Here is a 17227-nt window from a genome sequence, read left to right on the forward strand (position 1 = left end):
TGCTCTTTGAATAATTTCAAAATCTACATCGCTCTCAATATAAATGGTAATGTTTCTATGGATAAAGTGATCGAGTAAAATTTGTTTGGCCTTTTCAAGTGTCATTACATCATATTGAATTGTGGTAATGGAGTTACCGAATATTTTTGAATGCTCTACTTTATTTTTATCGGATTTAATAAAGATTATTTGTTTTTTGAAATAATTTATTGGTTTTTCTGTTAAATGAATAAGGTTGCTATTGTCCTCTTCTGCACTATGTTGAGTAGCTTCACTATGATGATTTTCTTCAATTTTAATTCTTGATAATGCATCGGCAACTGAATTTTCTTTCCCTTTAATATAATCTATTTTAAATTGGTATTCGCTTAATCTAACTCTCCATCTTTCTAACTTAGCATTCGGTTCCTTTAAGTTATGAAGCCATCTAAGAGGTTGATGGTCACTGGCAATGAGAAATTGTCGTCCTAGTAAATAATGTCGAAAAGTTTTTGTGGCCCAAACTATGGCAAGTAATTCTTTTTCGATAGCACTGTAATTTAATTCGTGATCGTTAAGTGTTCTACTAATAAAAGATATAGGATGACCGTTTTGAGAAAGGACAGCCCCGAGGGCCAAGTTACTTGCATCTGTGGTTAAAACAAATTTCTTTTCAAAATCAGGTAATTGTAAAATTGGGTCACGAATTATCAAAGCCTTAAGTTTTTCGAATGCCTCTATGTACTCAAGTTTTTGTGTATCTATCTTTGCTCCTTTTTTTAAGCAGCTGGTCATGGGTTTTGCTATGTCTGCGTAATTTGGAATAAATTTGCGATAATAACCTGTTAATCCAAGGAAAGCTCTTATCTCTTTTACTTTTGTCGGAATTGGGTATGAAACTATGGCTTTAACTTTAATAGGATTTGGTTTAATACCATCAGGGGTAACTATGTGACCAAGAAAGTTAGCTTCCTTTTTTAAGAACTCACATTTGTCTAGTTGCAATTTTAAATTTGCATCTGCAAGCTTTGTAAAAACTAATTGTATTGAATTTAAATGTTCTGTAAGGGATGTTGAAAAAATTATAATATCATCCAGATACACCAAACAGTGTTTGTTAAGCAACGGTCGAAGGATATTATTCATGCACCTTTGAAAAGTAGCGGGTGCATTCCTAAGGCCAAATGGCATTCGAAGGTATTCGTAATGACCGCTTTTTGTGGAGAATGCAGTTTTAGAAATTGATTCTTCGTCCATTTCTATTTGATGAAATCCCTTTGCCAGATCGATCGTTGTAAAATATTGGCATTTACCCAGTTTGCCAAGAATTTCGTCCATATTTGGAATTGGATATCTGTCAGGTATGGTTATTTCATTTAGCTTTCTATAATCAATTACTACCCTGTACTTATTTACGCCAGAAGCATCCGGTTTCTTTGGTACGACCCAAGTAGGACTATTGTATGGAGAATTACTTTCCCTAATTAATCCCTGATTCAGCATTTCCTGTACTTGGTTTTCTACTTCGATTTCGTGTGTTTGCGCAAGTGGGTATTGTTTCGAATAAATTGGGGAGTTATGTGTTGTATTTAGTACGTGTTTAATTGTATTTGTAAATGTTAATTTCTCTCCCTCCTTATATTCAAGATTTCTAAATTTATTTAACAAGCCTTTTAACTTAAAAGTTTCCTCCTGATTTAGGTGATCTAATCGAAACTGTGAAAAATCTAATTTTTTTATTGATTCCTGATCTGAGCTTGCAATTGATTCTGGTGTCCTTTGGATATACAAATTTTGGTTTCTTTCGGATTCTGAAGTAATTAATTTGTATGTTTGATCAAAAAGGGTAACTGTATCATTTTTGTAATTAATAACTGATTGAGCATTTTTCAACAATTTTCTGCCAATTAGCATATCGTAATTATTAGAAAATCTGTGCACATAAAATGGTTCGGTTTTTTTGAAAATACTATTTCTGGGTAACATAATCAAGTCGTTCAAGGTAATAGGGCCATTTGATGTTAAAACTTCACATCTACTATTTTGAATGGGAAGACGAAATATATTTTCATTGATCATATTAATTGTTGATCCTGTGTCTAGAAGGCATTTGTATGAGCGCCCTTTGTATACTATTTTTATGTATTCGTATTTTCCGGGGCTGTTAACCGAAAATTTTCGTTTAGTTCAGAATTATTTTGGTTTTGTTTGTTATTAATTTGTACAGATTGGACTTGTTGTTGCCCTTCATTAATGAAGCTATGATTTTGATACGGATTGTATTGATTTTGGTTAAAATACTGTTGCTCGTAATAATTAGGTTGGACTTGTTCGAATTCATGCGCGTCTTGGAATCTAATTTCGTCAATAGACATTTTAGTTTGTTCACTGTCCGATGGTCTTAGTCGTTTAGTAATCGGGAAGTTAGTATTTTTATATGTAGAGGGTTGTTGTAGTCGAGGGTATGTATTTCCTCTAAAATGCGTTGTTTGGGGAAATTGGGCTTTGTTGGGATATTGTTGGAAATGATTTTTTTGAATAATGGGTTGTGGGTTTATGTATTGGTTGGGTCTGAAATAATTAGGTGCGTGCCACATGGGTGGGTTGTTAGTTATCTGCTGTGTATAGCTAGGTCTAAATGGTTGAATGTATTGATTAAAATTAGGTTGGAAGGGTTGGGAATATTGTGAGTAACTTGGTCGATTTTGAGTTTGAACATTTGTATTGAATTTTTGTGTTTTCGAATTCCGGTTAGAATTTGAATTTTTATTACGATATTCTGGTTTTTCATAAAATTCAAAATTAATGTGTTCTTCATAAATTCCCTCATTTTGTGCAATGGTAATTAAGGATCTTAAGTCTGTAATATCGTGATGGGCTAAAATAGTGAATAATTGTATTGGTAGTTTCCTTATCAGTATCTTAATAGATTCTTTAATACCCTGAATATAAATAAGAAAATCCGATTGGTTACCTTCCAGGTGTAGTTTCGAAATTAGTAATTGACGTCGTCTCTCCGCTTCTTCGCAGAATGCTCTTAGGCTTCCTCTGTATGGTGTCTCCCTGAAGTTCTCCAGAAGTTTGTAGTTTGGTGTTTGAATTTTAAATTCCGCGATGAGTCTTGCTTTAAGGGTAGGCCAATCTTCGATGTTCGGAAGTCCCAAAGATCGTGTAATTTGTCCGTCCAAGTTCCTTTCGATGGCTCCCAGTAGAATCCTCTGTTGTCGGACATCATTTGTTTGGTAGAGCGAAATTACGTAATCCACTCTGCTGATAAAGGTGTGAAGGGTTTCTGGATCACCTTTGAATGGCATAATGTCTTTAAGCTGCCGACGGGCTTCGGCAAGGTTTATGTCGCTCAGCGCAATAATTGGTTGTGACATTTTTATTGTAAAATTTTTAACTTTTGTGTTTTATTTTTTTGTTTTGTTTCGGATTCAATGTTATTATTATTTTTAAGCTTTCTAGTTTCACTTGTTTGTTTTTTTGTTTTGTAAATTTTTGTGTTGTATTATTAAAATTCTATATTGTTTTAATTTTTTATTTTTATATGTTGGTTTTAAAACTTAGTTGCCTTTGGACTTAATATTTTTGTTTCGTATTTCACTTCCACTTATTATTGGATAACCGAATTGGAATTATAATCCAAGTTGAAGAGTTTTCACGAATTTATTTTGGGAGATGTTTCGAGCACTGGACTATAAAATTTAACTTATTTTCCACTCGAAGGTTCTTTTTTTTTCGGATACTTTTGTATCCTACCGACTGCGCCAGTAAAATTGTTGTTTTATTTATGAGTCGAACTAATGTCCCGTCAGTTGACTAAGGACAACGCCAAGAAATAAAAAATAGTTTTAGGAGAAATAGTTTCACGACTTTATTCTTTGGATCTCAGCTTAAGACTAAAAATCAAATGCAAATTGGATTGAGGAGAAGCCTCAGTATTTGAACAATATTTGTATTTCGGGAGAGCCTCGCTCTTGGGTTCTTAAGATTAGGTAGCGTTGAAAGAGGGCAGTCAAATCTGCTTAGGTCAGGCTTTAGGATGTTTACAAGAACGGCTGCGCTGCCAAAGATAAACGAATGCTGCGCAGCTGGGATACGTTATGGAAAATTACTAGAGTGCATTACTGATTTCTTTGAAATAATGGAAGTGGCTGGTTTGGACCACCCAAATACGTCACTATATATATATATATAATTTTTATAATTATAATATATAATATTATAATTTTTAATAAATGAACTGCAAGCTAAGGGCTTTATTTCCTGCGACTGAACTTAAGTGGTTATTATAAGTTTATTAAGTGGTTATATATCTTTGGGAAAAATATTTCAGATATTTTTAAATTTGTGACTTCGTGTTTGGAAGTAGCCTGGTTGTCTAGTGTCGCGCCACTAACCAAATAACCTATTTACCTTTTTACTGAAATTCCCACATCTTATTGCACTTCGCTTGAATCTACACCAAATTTCCATTATCTTGATTTTTTGAATTTTCTACGTTAGCTTTGAACCGAAAATGGTGGTTACTCGCAGTGCAGCTACGAAGAAGCAGAACCAAGTGCTGACCTTATCTGACCAGAACATCCTAGCAGAATCTTCGAGGACCAAAGGACCTCCTGTGCCCAAGAAGAATGTTAAGAAATTGCCGACTGCACGTCAGTGTGTCAAGGTGGCTGCAAATCTTCTAGACGCACAAGAACCTAACGAAAATGAAGTAAGAAATATCCAAAGATATATAAATATTTGTTCAAACATTACAAAATATAAAATATTTAGAACACAGGAACCCAAAGGAAGGATGGAAAGCAACTGGATTCCAAATTGAGTTCCACAGTCCAAAATACAGAAGCAGCGAGGTCCAAAGAAACTCCTGCACCCAAGAAGAATGTTAAGAAACTGCAGGCTGCACTTCCGTGCGCCGACGCGGCTGCAAATCTTTTGGAGGAACAAGCATCTAATGAAATGAATGAAGAAGGACCTCCTGTGCCCAAGAAAAATGTGAAGAAACTTCCGGCTGCACGTCAGTGTGTCAAGGTGGCTGCAAATCTTCTAGACGCACAAGAATCTATCGAAAATGAAGTAAGAAATATCCAAAGATATAAAAATATTTGTTCAAACATTACAAAATATAAAATATTTAGAAAACAGGAACAAAAAGGAAGGATGGGAAGCAACTGCAGGCACAAAATTCGAATGAAAATGAAGTAAGAAATATCAAAAGATATGCATATATTAAAATATTATAAAATATATAATATATTTAGAAAACAAGCACATTAAAGAAGGATAAAAAACTACTGGCTTCCAAAACTCCAGAAGCAGCGACAAACGATAATGTAAAATGAAGATACAGATACTAATAATATTAGTATTTATAAAATTCCAATTTTAGGCAAATCCAAATATGAAACCAAGCCTAAAGAAGTCGACAAGGGAGCACAAGTCCAAAAAGTGTAATGACATTCAAAAAGCTGGAAAAGATCACATCGAACATCAAGCCGAATAATTTGTATCACGTTGCGTTAATTGTTTTTGTTTTTAAAGTTCAAAATTGATTTTAGTTGCTTTTATAAGCAAAAATATAAATATAAATAATTAAGAATACCTAATAACAAAGAATGCCGAACAGTGAGGTTACCTTTTAAAAAGCCGTTACACGCAGGGTTCGTTTCCCGGCTAAATGGTTACCCGAGCTCCCAACCTGCCACTGGTTGCGGTGCCGTGTATTGTCAACGTTTTCCAAAAACGGAGGTACGGTCACTCCAGTCTCGGGCGCTCTCATTTTTCGTTCGAATTCTGACCGGGCGGGTTTATTTTATCATTGCTCCGCGACTTCGAATACGAGACCGGTGTTGTGCGCTCCTGATAACTGCGATATATTGAGCGCGAGCGCCATGTCCTTTTGCTGGAAGTAGAATTTGAAAAGTGCAGAGATCACGGCTTGGATTGCCAAGGAACAACGGTGTTGAGACTGAATATATTTTTTGTGCGCTGTTTCGAAATAGAACCGTTAATTGGAATTGGCAGTAAGAAGCAGAGAGGCGGACGATATTCCGGTGAAATCTTCGCCAGGCGGAAACATCGATCAAAACAAAGTGCATGCTAAAAACATAAAAGATTCAACATGTTCGAACTAGAGGATTATTCGAGCGGCATACATGAGGGATTCTTCAGCAAATATGCGGTGAGTTGAAACAAAAAAGGCGAGCTAAGCGAGAATAATAACTTTTCGCGAACATTTCGCCGGCCGGCCACACGCACCCATACACTCGCATGTGCCGAGACACAGACAGGCGCAATTTTTGAATTTAACGTTCGGTCTCCACGTTCCCCACACCCCAACTGTTCCCATACCGACATGAAGAGCAAAACCCACCACCAAGAACAGTTTGGCGGCGAAACTTTGGTTCCACTCGCCATCTCGCTCGCCCCTGCGGCCAAATATTCCCCGCCTCGCTCGCTCCAAAGCTGTGTTGTTGACTCGCCAATTCGCCCTCGCCGCGTTTAACGTTTGTGTGTGTGTGTGTCTGTGTTTACATTTGATCGTTAAACTTTGAAAAATTTCTTTTTCGCCCAAAAAATTGATGATTAATTACAACCGGAACAGCGGAGCGCCGATAAAAAATAATGGAAGTATAGTACCATTGCGTTTGAGGAAGTCTGCTGTTTATTTTGGGGGTTACTAACTCGGCTAGCCGCAGAATTCACCTCTGTTAAGCGACTGTTATTTGCACTTAATTGTGGACATCAATTCACTTTTCACGGGAGGGGATTGCCTGTATTATTCTACTTGTATTATTAAGACACTTGGAGTATTTTACTTTGGCGCACACAGCACAAGTCTTTCTTTTGTTGTAGCCATTCGCAATTATTTGGCTTATTTATTTTCTGTCACACACAGCGGCGGATGAAACAATAGCACACCTTATAATATATTATTTCTTGCAATTTATAAGGTTTAAGAATTTCTTATCTTCATTTTCAAAGAGTAACTCTATAATATAACACAGTATGAGAGGAGAAGGTACCAAAGATTTTTTTTTAACTAAAAGGATTATTTCTTCGGCATAAATTTACTTGTATAATGTTAGAGAGTTTCTCTGGTCGAGTATTCACTGTAGAGTTACGTTATCACATTCTACAGTTTAGCACAGGTTAATAAATTTGCAGTCCTATTTCCTTGGCCGCCAATATGCGCTGAGTACTTTAGTGTGTTTCTCCGCCGGTTCGCTGAGTTTTTCGTCTGGTGGCCTCTTCTTCGGCTTTTGCGTTTTAAACTTTTTGAAGGCCAAGCGTTCACCTCGAATCTCTCGGTTTTCATCTGTTTTAGTCACAGTCCAACCAAGTGGCTAATGATTTTGGGCCAGAAAGTGGGGGTATGGCTTTGAAGTTTGGGCTAAACTGACCGCCTAAATTGTCAGTCCGTCAGAGGAACTGACCTCCAGCAAAGTTTGCACATTTTCAATAGAAAATCAAACGAACGGACTTGGGAAAACACGTGCGCCTGTTACTTGCAACATGCAAAACTCCACACACGCACGCACGCACAATCTACAAGTGTTGCGAATTCCCAGTAAGCGTGTGCGTGTGCGAAGGGGAACAAAGAAAAGCAAACAAAATAAATCGTTTCATCTTGTACGCTTGTGTAAGTGCGAGAACAAAAGAAAACCAAAAAGCAACAGTCGACAATAATTCCCACATCAAAAGCTTTTCTCCCACCTTCTCCATCTCTTTCGCACTGTTCTCTTTCGTCTCCGAGGTTTCGGCAACCTTTGTTGCAGCAACATGGCAGCAAAGAAAGAAATTAGTGAAACAAAAATCAAAGCAAAAAGCCAACAAAGAACAACTTCAAAGTTCAACGCGCTTTCCACTGGGGCCTTTCAAATGGGGCGATTTCAGTGGGTGGCGGCACACCTACCCCAAAATGCGCAGTAGGTGGGAAAGAGATGGGCGCACAAGGATTGTGGGAGGACTGCCACTTGTCTGCATTTCGCTCTGCTGCCGAATATGAGCGCCCAGCTGTATGCCGCATAGATTTTCTCACGGCCCCAGCGCACACACACCCATACACATATTGGTACAAACACTAGTCTGGGGGCAGTTGCTATTACCCATATAAAACTTCAGAGCGCCTAAATCGTGTAATACCAAAAAGATACTTGAAACTATGCAAAGTAAGATATAGACTAATTTAAATACAACTTATTATGTGTCCACATGTCATTTGCATTTTGAAGAAATGCATTGGCTTCTCTCCCTTTCTTCTTTCTATAAGAAAATGTAAATCTCCATGAAGCCAACTGTTTGTTTGTATGGCAATTAAGTTAATGAACAAAGAAGTTATGGAGCTTGTGTAATTCGTAAAAATCGTAAGATGCCTCACCAAACCAACTAATTGCCCCAAAAAACCCTCACAGTCTCAGCAAATGGACTTCCAGGCTAAAAATAAACATTTGGCAAATCTGATTTCTTGAAACACATGCAGTTAATGAATGAAATAACCCGGAGAATCTGCCGATTTACTTCCCGCTAAACCGAGAGATTTGAAAACGATTTACGACCCTGGATCATCCTGTGTGTTTAAGGATGTTACTTTGCGTTGGGAATCGGTCGGCAATTCAGGCAAGCGACTTTTATTGCACCATAAAGTAATTTACAAATGGGCGCTCATGACCTCAGGGAAGATTCGTCCAGAAAGGTCCACGGAAATCGTTGGTTTTACCTGAGTGAGGGATTCCATTGCATTCCATTCCTTACCATCCTCCTCCCATCATTATTTACCATCTCTTCTTGTGTTTTCTCTGTGTGTCAGCAGAGTGATTTCCTTCGGAGGTGAAAGGCGGAGAAAGATGGAAAATATGTGCAACAAAAGAAACGAAGCAGATGCAGGAAATGCAGGAGAACACTTACAACCATCGCCAGTGACGAATCCTGCCGAGAAAGGACGAAAATACCCTCGTCGGCAGCTCCTTGGTTCGTTGCACAACTTGAAAAGGCCAACTGTAGGCAGCTGCAACAGAGCAGCAAAAACTTTTTATGGCCTACGGTGGGTTGTATGGGAGGGGGTGCTGAAATACGGGAGTGGTGGCGGTGTCTGTAAGCCTCGTCGAAGTTTTACTGACAACTTTTGCATTTTCCTTTAATCCCCCCGATAACCAAAAGCAGCTTGCTGTGAACTTTGCTCGCCTGTTTGATGCATTTTTATTTCGGCACATTTTTTCGAGAATTTTTTGGGGGGGCAGAAAAATGGGGAAAAGAAAAAAAATACAAAATAAAGTTGAGGTGTGGGGGCAAAGGAAGGTGGGCAGGCTTTTCAAACTGACTACCTAGGCCTTTTCCTCGTGTTTCTGAACGCCGCATTCGAAAGCCGGTTGATTTATTACGTCTCTCGTGCTGAGGGATTTATTAACCCTTCACCCGCACACTGTCCTCGTTTTCCCCCATTTGAAAAAGGTGCGGAAAGTGGCAATTCCTTGGCTGTAAACTAATTAGAGCCAGGAAGTTAGCTTTCCGTTGGCGCGGATGCAATTCTAAACTGTTTACGATTCTGGTTCTGGAATTGCAGCTTACTGCAGGAAGAAGAATAGGAAGCTACAGTGGTCTACCGATAATGCAAATAGCTTCTAAAATGCACAAATCGTATATTCCCATAGATTGATATATTTTTGTGCACCTAGTGTTATGGCAAATACAGAAACATATTTTCATATTTAAATGAATGGTTCAAGATATCAAAGATATCAAATTATATTAAAAAACCATAAAATTTACATAAATGTAATGAGAACTCCTCAGTTCTGAATGGTGTAATTCACTCAATCGATCGCTTACTGTACCGCAAGCAACATAACAAAACTAGAGACTTATCAACCCTCGAGTTGCAGCTGCCTGAGTCCGCTTCCCCTGCCCCTTTTTCCTCCAATTTCGACTGGAAACTGGCAACTCAACAGAGGGCAGGCCAAAAGGTTATCACACAGACAGGGAAACGCACACACACTCAACTTGAGCGGGAATTTAGCGAGGGGAGATCGAAGAAAATCATCCAGCTGAGAAGGGGAAGTACCTATGTTGAGCAAAACCCTCTTCAGTCATTCTATCACTCCCACAATGGAGCCATATCATATCATCTGCGTTCTATTCCGGTTGTAATGCTCAATTAATGACTGCGGGGGTGAGGCGGAAGGGTTTGGAGCTGAGTATGCGGGCTAATAACTGGTGGAAAGGGGTTAAAGGGCTGCGGAATTCGCCAAACAAAAATACATAATTCAGCATGAAATCTATACGAAATCGGTGAATCACATTTCAATTAGGGTAGATTAGGGACAACAGTTGGCGATTTGGAGAATTAAGGTTTGAATCATATAAATTTGGTTCGTTATATCGTTAATAATACATTCACATGCAAAGGGGCAACTGATTTATTTGGGGATTATCTTCTTGGGTTCAATAAACGTACGATATAATGGGAAAATCTGAGAATTGGCAGATGCATTTTGCTATATATCATTATAATGGATTGGGTCAGCCAACCTAGATTTGCAGTCAGCTTTTTCTCATTTTCCGGCAACCCATAATACCCCCTGTTCAAATATCGATTAAACCAAATCACGGACACTTTGTACCATATACTCTTATTGCCACTCAATACAAATCGATTGAAAATCAAAAACTGAGAAACTCCAGAACACCAACAGCTGCTGAAGATTGCCAGCTGTCCCGGTCTTCTGTTTTCTTTCTTCAGGCTCCCTGACTTGTGACTACTCCTCCTCCGAGTTTCCCTTTTATCGACTGTGTTGAATGCTGCATGGTGGCTGCATTCGAAAAGCAAGAATTACCGACTGCTGACTTTTAGCCCGGTTCGCTTGTCCGCTTATCGGCCAAACACCTGCCGCCAGCTAATTCGATTTTGTTTGGGCCAGGATGCGCCATCTGCGGAAGCAGGGAATGGTTCAGATGCAACTAGGAGTGGTGGTCCAATGCAATTGTGTAAAACCATTGAATGAACGATTGGAATGGGAAAGCCAGCACTCGAGGAAAAGTTATTACTTGTTGCTATCTTAAATATCTTGTGGTTTCAGTACAATCGAGTTATATTTGCATTATATGAATGCCTTTTATTATAATAACACACCTGTTACTTTATATTTATTTAGTGGCTTCCCATTTCCCCAAGTGCATTTCAATAGTTTAATGGGAAAATGGGCGGAAGCACTTCGATGCCACTTGAAATTTCGAACTGACAAAACAGGGATCCACAGAATTCCCAGCATCGCCCCCTTTTGGCATTCCTCACATCCCGATTATTATTTCGTCGCAGACACATGGGATTGCGCATTGGGAATGGGGATTTCTGGTGAAGGGGTTGTGAGGAGGATAAAGGTGCTTCTTTGGGGAGCACCCAGTTCTCTCCGCCTTTTTCAGTCTGATAAAAGAACCCCTGAACATGCGCCTGCACCAATTTATGATATCCTGCTAAATTATGCAACTTATCACTCTCGTGTGGCAAACTTCATATATACGTACACCGTACACAAACATACATACAAATATCATCATTCCGCTGTGTCTATGTATGTATGTAAGTGTATGCTCTTGTCTATCGATTTTCCATCCTTCCCGCGCATAAAGCAAAACACTTCAGTCGTCCTCGTTGAGGGTCACCAAGGGACCCCGCCCCCTTTTTTGGGGTCAGGTCAGTGTTTTGTGTTTTCTGCTCCGCTTCAAGGACACCTTGACATTGAACTCCCTCTCTCTCTAACTCGCTCGCTTTTCGTCTCGCCATCCCACTCACACGCCGCATCTAACAGCAGCGCCACTTTTAACAGCCGCCCAAAAACTGTAAAGTACGAAAAGCATCCAATTTCATATTACATTTTTCCAACAGAGCTGCGAATAAAAGCCGAAAAGAATACCAAAGTTCGCAAGCGAAAACAGCAAAAAGCAAAAGTACTCGCTGTGTTTTTGCTGCCTTTGCTTTACTTCGTTTCTGTTGTTGGCCGCCTTGTGTTTTCCGTTCTCAGTAACTCGCCGCATGTTTTGTTGCCTACTGTACGCGCAACAGAGGTCGCAACTTCGCCTCTGTGGCAGCTCTGTTGTGTCCGTTCTATGTTTTTCGTAAATTTCCTACCCTCTCTTTCTGGCTCTCTTGGTCATGGTCTACTCTCGCTCTCCGTCTCTCTCAACTTCGCCGCATACATAGAGAAAAAAAAAAGGGGAAACAACAACGGCTGAGAACAGCGCAAGCGAAGTTTCCCTGCTTTTCTGTTTTTGTACGGCTTTAATATTCCTTTTTTGCCTCGCGCAACACTGAAGAAAATTCTGGAAAGGTAGTTGACAACTAAAAAAATTATTGGGCTAACATTTTTGTGAATTGTTATACGTATGTACATATGTATGTATGTAGATCCACATTTAAATTCAAAAAGTGAGTCACTATTGGCGAGGAGGAAGAGAGCTTACGACACTATAGGCGCAGCAAGATCCCCGCGATTCCTCGATTGTGTTGCATAAAACTTTCAATTTTTCTGATATCCGGTTTGGCCACCAACTTTGTTGTTGCTGCTGTGTGGCCTTCCCGCGGCCTGGACCTCGACTCCTTTTCCTTTGCCTCCCACTTTTTTCGTTATGTTTATGTTGTGTAAATACAGCGAGCGACAAAATAGTAGCATTTTAAAGATAACACGAAAAATTTTAACCAATATCGAAATATTTCTGAAATTTTTCTTAAATGATTCTTAAAAGTTTAAACATGCAAACAATTTTATAAGACTTAGGTTGTGTTTATTTTGCTAGCCACCACTGTATGTACTCTCAGAAAATGTTTACATGTTGCTGATACTTTTTTTGTTGTACTGGTTCTGGTGTTGCAACATGAGTTATTTTCGTTGTTTTGGTTGTTGTTGGGCGTGCTACAGGGAACTCAGAAATATCCAAACCCCCGACTTTTTCCCTTTTCCTATCCTTTGGCCGTCTGCTTCGGTTTTGTTTATTTTTTTTCCTCTTACAGCCTGCCTGCCTTGGCGCGCAAAACTGGTTTTGAACTCGGCTCTGTTGCTCCTGTGGTCCCTCATTTGTTGTTGTTGCTATTTTGTGTATTGTTGTTGTCCGTGCCTCATGTAGAAAATGAAAACTTATACGATCCCCACAAATATCAGCACAGGGATATCGGATTCGTATTCGGACCCAGATTCGAGCGACTTGTGTTACAGATTTAATCATTATAATATATGTACATATGTATGTTCTTATATACATACATATACTTGTATGTATGCGTGCCTATATGTGTGCAAAGGAATTGTAACCTATGGAATTCTTAGGAAAATAAATGCGCGGGAAAACGATCAGTACGTGTTTCTGGATTTGTTTATGTTTTGATTGTGCTAAGCGTAGCGGATAAAATGAAATAGTATATTCTTGCATAGCGGGCAAATACTTGATTCCTATATAGTATGCAATAAATGCAATAGAAATGCTTGTTATTTGAAATAAAAAATATAAGATATTTTTTTATTTTGAAATAATTAAGCAACTAATCAGTTATTGTTATATCTTTTAACGATAGAAATATATTGGCAGTGCAAAAATGACACACTAGAAAAATTTTCGGTTATTGACCAAAACATTTTAAAAAGCTTAAAAACAATATCAACTGTATTTACATATATCAAAATGTATTTTACTTCTGCTCTGCAGGATGCGGCTGGACCCTCGCTAGACTTTTATGTATCCGACTCGATGCAGGAGATGCTGAACGTGGACATCCGCGCAGAGATCGCCAATGTGGTGGGCAGTTCCAGCAGCGACTTGACCTCGTCCCTGGACCAAACACTGGAAGCTATATCCGCGATAAACAACAACCAGAGCAATGGAAACAGCAGCCAGTCAGCTTCTTACAATGCGAATGCGAATTTTCTGACCAGCAGCGGACTCCACGCCTCACCCACAGCGAAATGGATGGGCTCGTCGGCCAATTTTTGGTCCAACAGCGATTACTATGCGGATCTGGGGGCATGTGTGAACCCCATTTCCGTAATGCCACTGATAAATTCGACTTCTGCAGGAATGTTCTCGCCAAAAAAAAACAAGACAGCCTCAAGTACGCAGGGAAGATCGGGAGCGGTGCCCTCGTCGCCCAGCGCCGAAAGGGATCAGCACAAATCGCACCTGACATTTTCGCCGGCTCAGATGAAGGTCAGTGCAGGATCCATGCGGCGGGACCAGGTGATGGCACACATTCCCAAGCAAATATCCGTGGTCACGGGCACCGGAACCACAGCGCCCGCCACAATGGCCACCAATTCGGTGCTTCAACGGCGTAATTCCTCGGCCGTGGATGCTGTACGTAAGGATTTGGTCACAGAGCTGCGTAAAGCACAATCCAGTCCAGTGCCCAATTCCTTGGAGGAGCTGGGCAAGGGAAAAGGATCAACACTGCTAAATGCCAGTGTTGGGGCGACCAACACCATTAAACTGGCGCCCGGTATCGGTGGGTTAACCTTTGCCAACAGTGCAGCCTACCAGAAGCTGAAGCAAACATCCTTGGTTAAGTCACCAGGCGGTATTTCGCCAGGAGCAGGATCCAATATGGGTCTCAAGCGGGAGGACTCAAACAAGCGAGGACTGCAGGCCAGCACCACGCCAAAGAGCATTGCTTCGGCGGCAAACTCGCCGCATCATCAAATGCAGAGCAACTACAGCCTGGGATCACCTTCATCACTGTCCTCCTCATCTGCATCCTCTCCCCTAGGGAATGTGAGCAACCTGGTCAACATAGCGAATAACAATACAAGCGGAGCTGGATCCGGCTTGGTGAAGCCTCTGCAGCAAAAGGTTAAACTGCCACCCGTGGGCAGTCCATTTCCCAAACCAGCATACTCGTACTCCTGCCTCATCGCTTTGGCCCTCAAGAATTCGCGAGCAGGATCCCTTCCGGTCTCGGAAATATATAGTTTCCTATGCCAGCATTTCCCTTACTTCGAGAATGCCCCCAGCGGCTGGAAGAACAGTGTGCGTCACAACCTGTCTTTAAACAAATGCTTTGAGAAGATCGAAAGACCAGCGACGAATGGCAACCAGAGAAAGGGCTGCCGTTGGGCCATGAATCCCGATCGTATCAACAAGATGGACGAGGAGGTGCAAAAGTGGTCGCGCAAGGATCCGGCTGCCATACGTGGAGCCATGGTATATCCTCAGCATCTGGAGTCCCTGGAAAGGGGAGAGATGAAGCACGGATCGGCAGACTCGGATGTAGAGCTGGACTCGCAATCGGAAATTGAGGAGTCTTCGGATCTGGAGGAACACGAATTCGAGGACACTATGGTGGATGCAATGCTGGTAGAAGAGGAAGACGAGGAGGAGGACGGGGATGATGATGAGCAAATAATCAACGATTTTGATGCGGAAGATGAGCGTCATGCCAACGGAAACCAGGCAAACAACCTACCCATCAACCATCCACTACTTGGTCAGAAAAGTAACGACTTCGATATAGAGGTGAGTTTGAAAAATGATATTCGTGAACGTTCAATTTTATAATACCCATTTATTTTTCAGGTCGGGGATCTATACGACGCAATCGACATAGAGGATGATAAGGAGTCAGTGCGTCGAATTATCTCGAATGACCAGCACATCATTGAGTTGAACCCTGCCGATCTGAATGCCACCGATGGCTACAACCAGCAGCCGGCATTGAAACGGGCTCGCGTCGACATTAACTATGCAATTGGTCCTGCTGGCGAGTTGGAACAGCAATACGGCCAGAAAGTGAAGGTGCAGCAAGTCATACAGCCGCAGCAGCATCCGCCCACCTACAACAGGCGCAAGATGCCGCTGGTCAACCGCGTCATCTAGAGCGGGGCACAGCCCAAAAACCCATTACATTAATCAATTAGTTTTAGACCTTTGGCATTTAAGAAACCCATGCTACGCTTAAACGTAATCCTAGAAGCCCCATCATTCAATATCGAATATCAGTTTTCAGTTTCGTGTGCAAAACCCAAATTGTTATTAAATCTCCCTTCCTATTTGTAGTTCAGTTTGGCTGCTGTTTGATTTTAAATCTCGATTAGAGCCTGTGCCAACTGAAAAAGAGAGATAACTTGTGCCCTTTTGTTTTTGCTTAATTTAAATCTTTCTATAGTCGCTTCTCGAATAAATCTGTATTATATTGTTCGAAAAGAACTGAGATATTGCTCCACTTGACGATATTTCCGTTTTAATTCGCCTGACGCTTGAGGAGAAAAACTCAATAGGTTCCACTGACGACGCATGAAGCATGTTAATACTTTTTACCAGACTCGAGCTGGTTTGAGTTGCAACTTTTGATTTGATCTCCCTACTGACAAATAAATTTTCATCCTTCAATCGATAAGAAACTTGACAATGCATTTATGACAAACGATTCCACGCTTAGTCGTAGAATAATATTAATGTGCAACACAACGATTACTTTGACAACGAAATGTGAACAGTAGGTTTATATTTCGAACTTTTGTTGATTATTTCACCACATGGTGACAATTTGCATTTGTTTCGAACATTTTCAGCTAACATTTAAGAAAATTGAAAGAGAATTGATCACACATACTTGCCGGTCCAGTATTCGTAAGCGAGGTATATTGAGGATTTTTACAGAACTTTTATACGAATTGTACTATATATACATGGAAAACCAACAATTAATGTCGGAAAGTTCAGTCAATTAATAATATGGATATTTTATAAGGCGGTTCCGTATGTAAATAGTTTACACGCAGAGAATAAATTGTATACTATGGCATAGATGTAAGTAATATGTATGTAAAATAATTTGTAAACGAAATCCGAATTCCAAATAATACAAGATACGAAAACCAATAAGACTTAAAAGAAGCGTACCAGACTAATGAACATGATCAGGCCTCAGAAGTAAATAGTACAAAGAGCTAGACTTTTGGGTCCAAGCAGTTACAAAGCCAACTCAAGGATGGCTGATGGAATTAAACCGTTTTTGTTATTACCCTTTTCTTTTGTGATGCTTCGACTTAGCTTGCGCATTTAACAATTCCATTTACGAACCAGGAACATTTATGCATTTTTTGTTGTAATATTAGCACCTAAATATTGTATTTAATCATTAAGTGAAGCTCTGTAAATCTTTAAGCTAAGAAAAACAATTTTTGTATAGAGTTGTTAGAAAATCAATTGACAAAAACAAATTGAAACCAAAAAAAAAATAAATATAATAAAATTACACCAA

At 39.9% G+C, this 17227-nt stretch overlaps 2 protein-coding genes across 3 annotated transcripts, besides 1 other annotated feature; both read left to right on the forward strand.

Moving 5' to 3' along the window:
• Positions 1-4164: part of a mobile genetic element that runs on past the window's edge.
• Positions 4165-4342: 178 nt separating this feature from the next.
• On the forward strand, positions 4343-5592 carry CG31406 (uncharacterized protein). 2 transcript variants are annotated; one of them, NM_169341.3, is made up of 5 exons: positions 4343-4699; positions 4762-5064; positions 5127-5189; positions 5250-5321; positions 5378-5592. In NM_169341.3, the coding sequence occupies exons 1-5, from the start codon at positions 4502-4504 to the stop codon at positions 5489-5491; spliced, it is 750 nt and encodes a 249-aa protein (NP_731476.1). In that variant the 5' UTR covers positions 4343-4501; the 3' UTR covers positions 5492-5592. The 2 variants fall into 2 exon arrangements, with proteins under 2 accessions (NP_731476.1, NP_731477.1); NM_169342.3 differs by lacking the exon at positions 4762-5064 and having other exon boundaries at positions 4414-4699.
• A 171-nt stretch (positions 5593-5763) lies between these two features.
• Positions 5764-17194, forward strand: jumu (jumeau). Its single transcript, NM_079578.3, has 3 exons — positions 5764-6169; positions 13681-15480; positions 15541-17194. The coding sequence occupies exons 1-3, from the start codon at positions 6110-6112 to the stop codon at positions 15838-15840; spliced, it is 2160 nt and encodes a 719-aa protein (NP_524302.1). The 5' UTR covers positions 5764-6109; the 3' UTR covers positions 15841-17194.
• The last annotated feature ends 33 nt before the right edge of the window (positions 17195-17227 follow it).

Source organism: Drosophila melanogaster, chromosome 3R (assembly GCF_000001215.4).
Source record: "Drosophila melanogaster chromosome 3R".
Classification (NCBI taxonomy): domain Eukaryota; kingdom Metazoa; phylum Arthropoda; class Insecta; order Diptera; family Drosophilidae; genus Drosophila; species Drosophila melanogaster.

What these genes read in the sequence shown, in the direction of transcription:
- CG31406 (NM_169341.3), top strand. Translation starts at nt 4,502, where the DNA reads ATGGTGGTTACTCGCAGTGCAGCTACGAAGAAGCAGAACCAAGTGCTG. An exon ending in AAGAACCTAACGAAAATGAA is followed by an intron (nt 4,700 to 4,761) that starts GTAAGAAATATC and finishes TAAAATATTTAG; the next exon opens with AACACAGGAACCCAAAGGAA. An exon ending in AAGCAGCGACAAACGATAAT is followed by an intron (nt 5,322 to 5,377) that starts GTAAAATGAAGA and finishes TTCCAATTTTAG; the next exon opens with GCAAATCCAAATATGAAACC.
- jumu (NM_079578.3), top strand. Translation starts at nt 6,110, where the DNA reads ATGTTCGAACTAGAGGATTATTCGAGCGGCATACATGAGGGATTCTTC. An exon ending in GATTCTTCAGCAAATATGCG is followed by an intron (nt 6,170 to 13,680) that starts GTGAGTTGAAAC and finishes TCTGCTCTGCAG; the next exon opens with GATGCGGCTGGACCCTCGCT. An exon ending in GTAACGACTTCGATATAGAG is followed by an intron (nt 15,481 to 15,540) that starts GTGAGTTTGAAA and finishes TTTATTTTTCAG; the next exon opens with GTCGGGGATCTATACGACGC.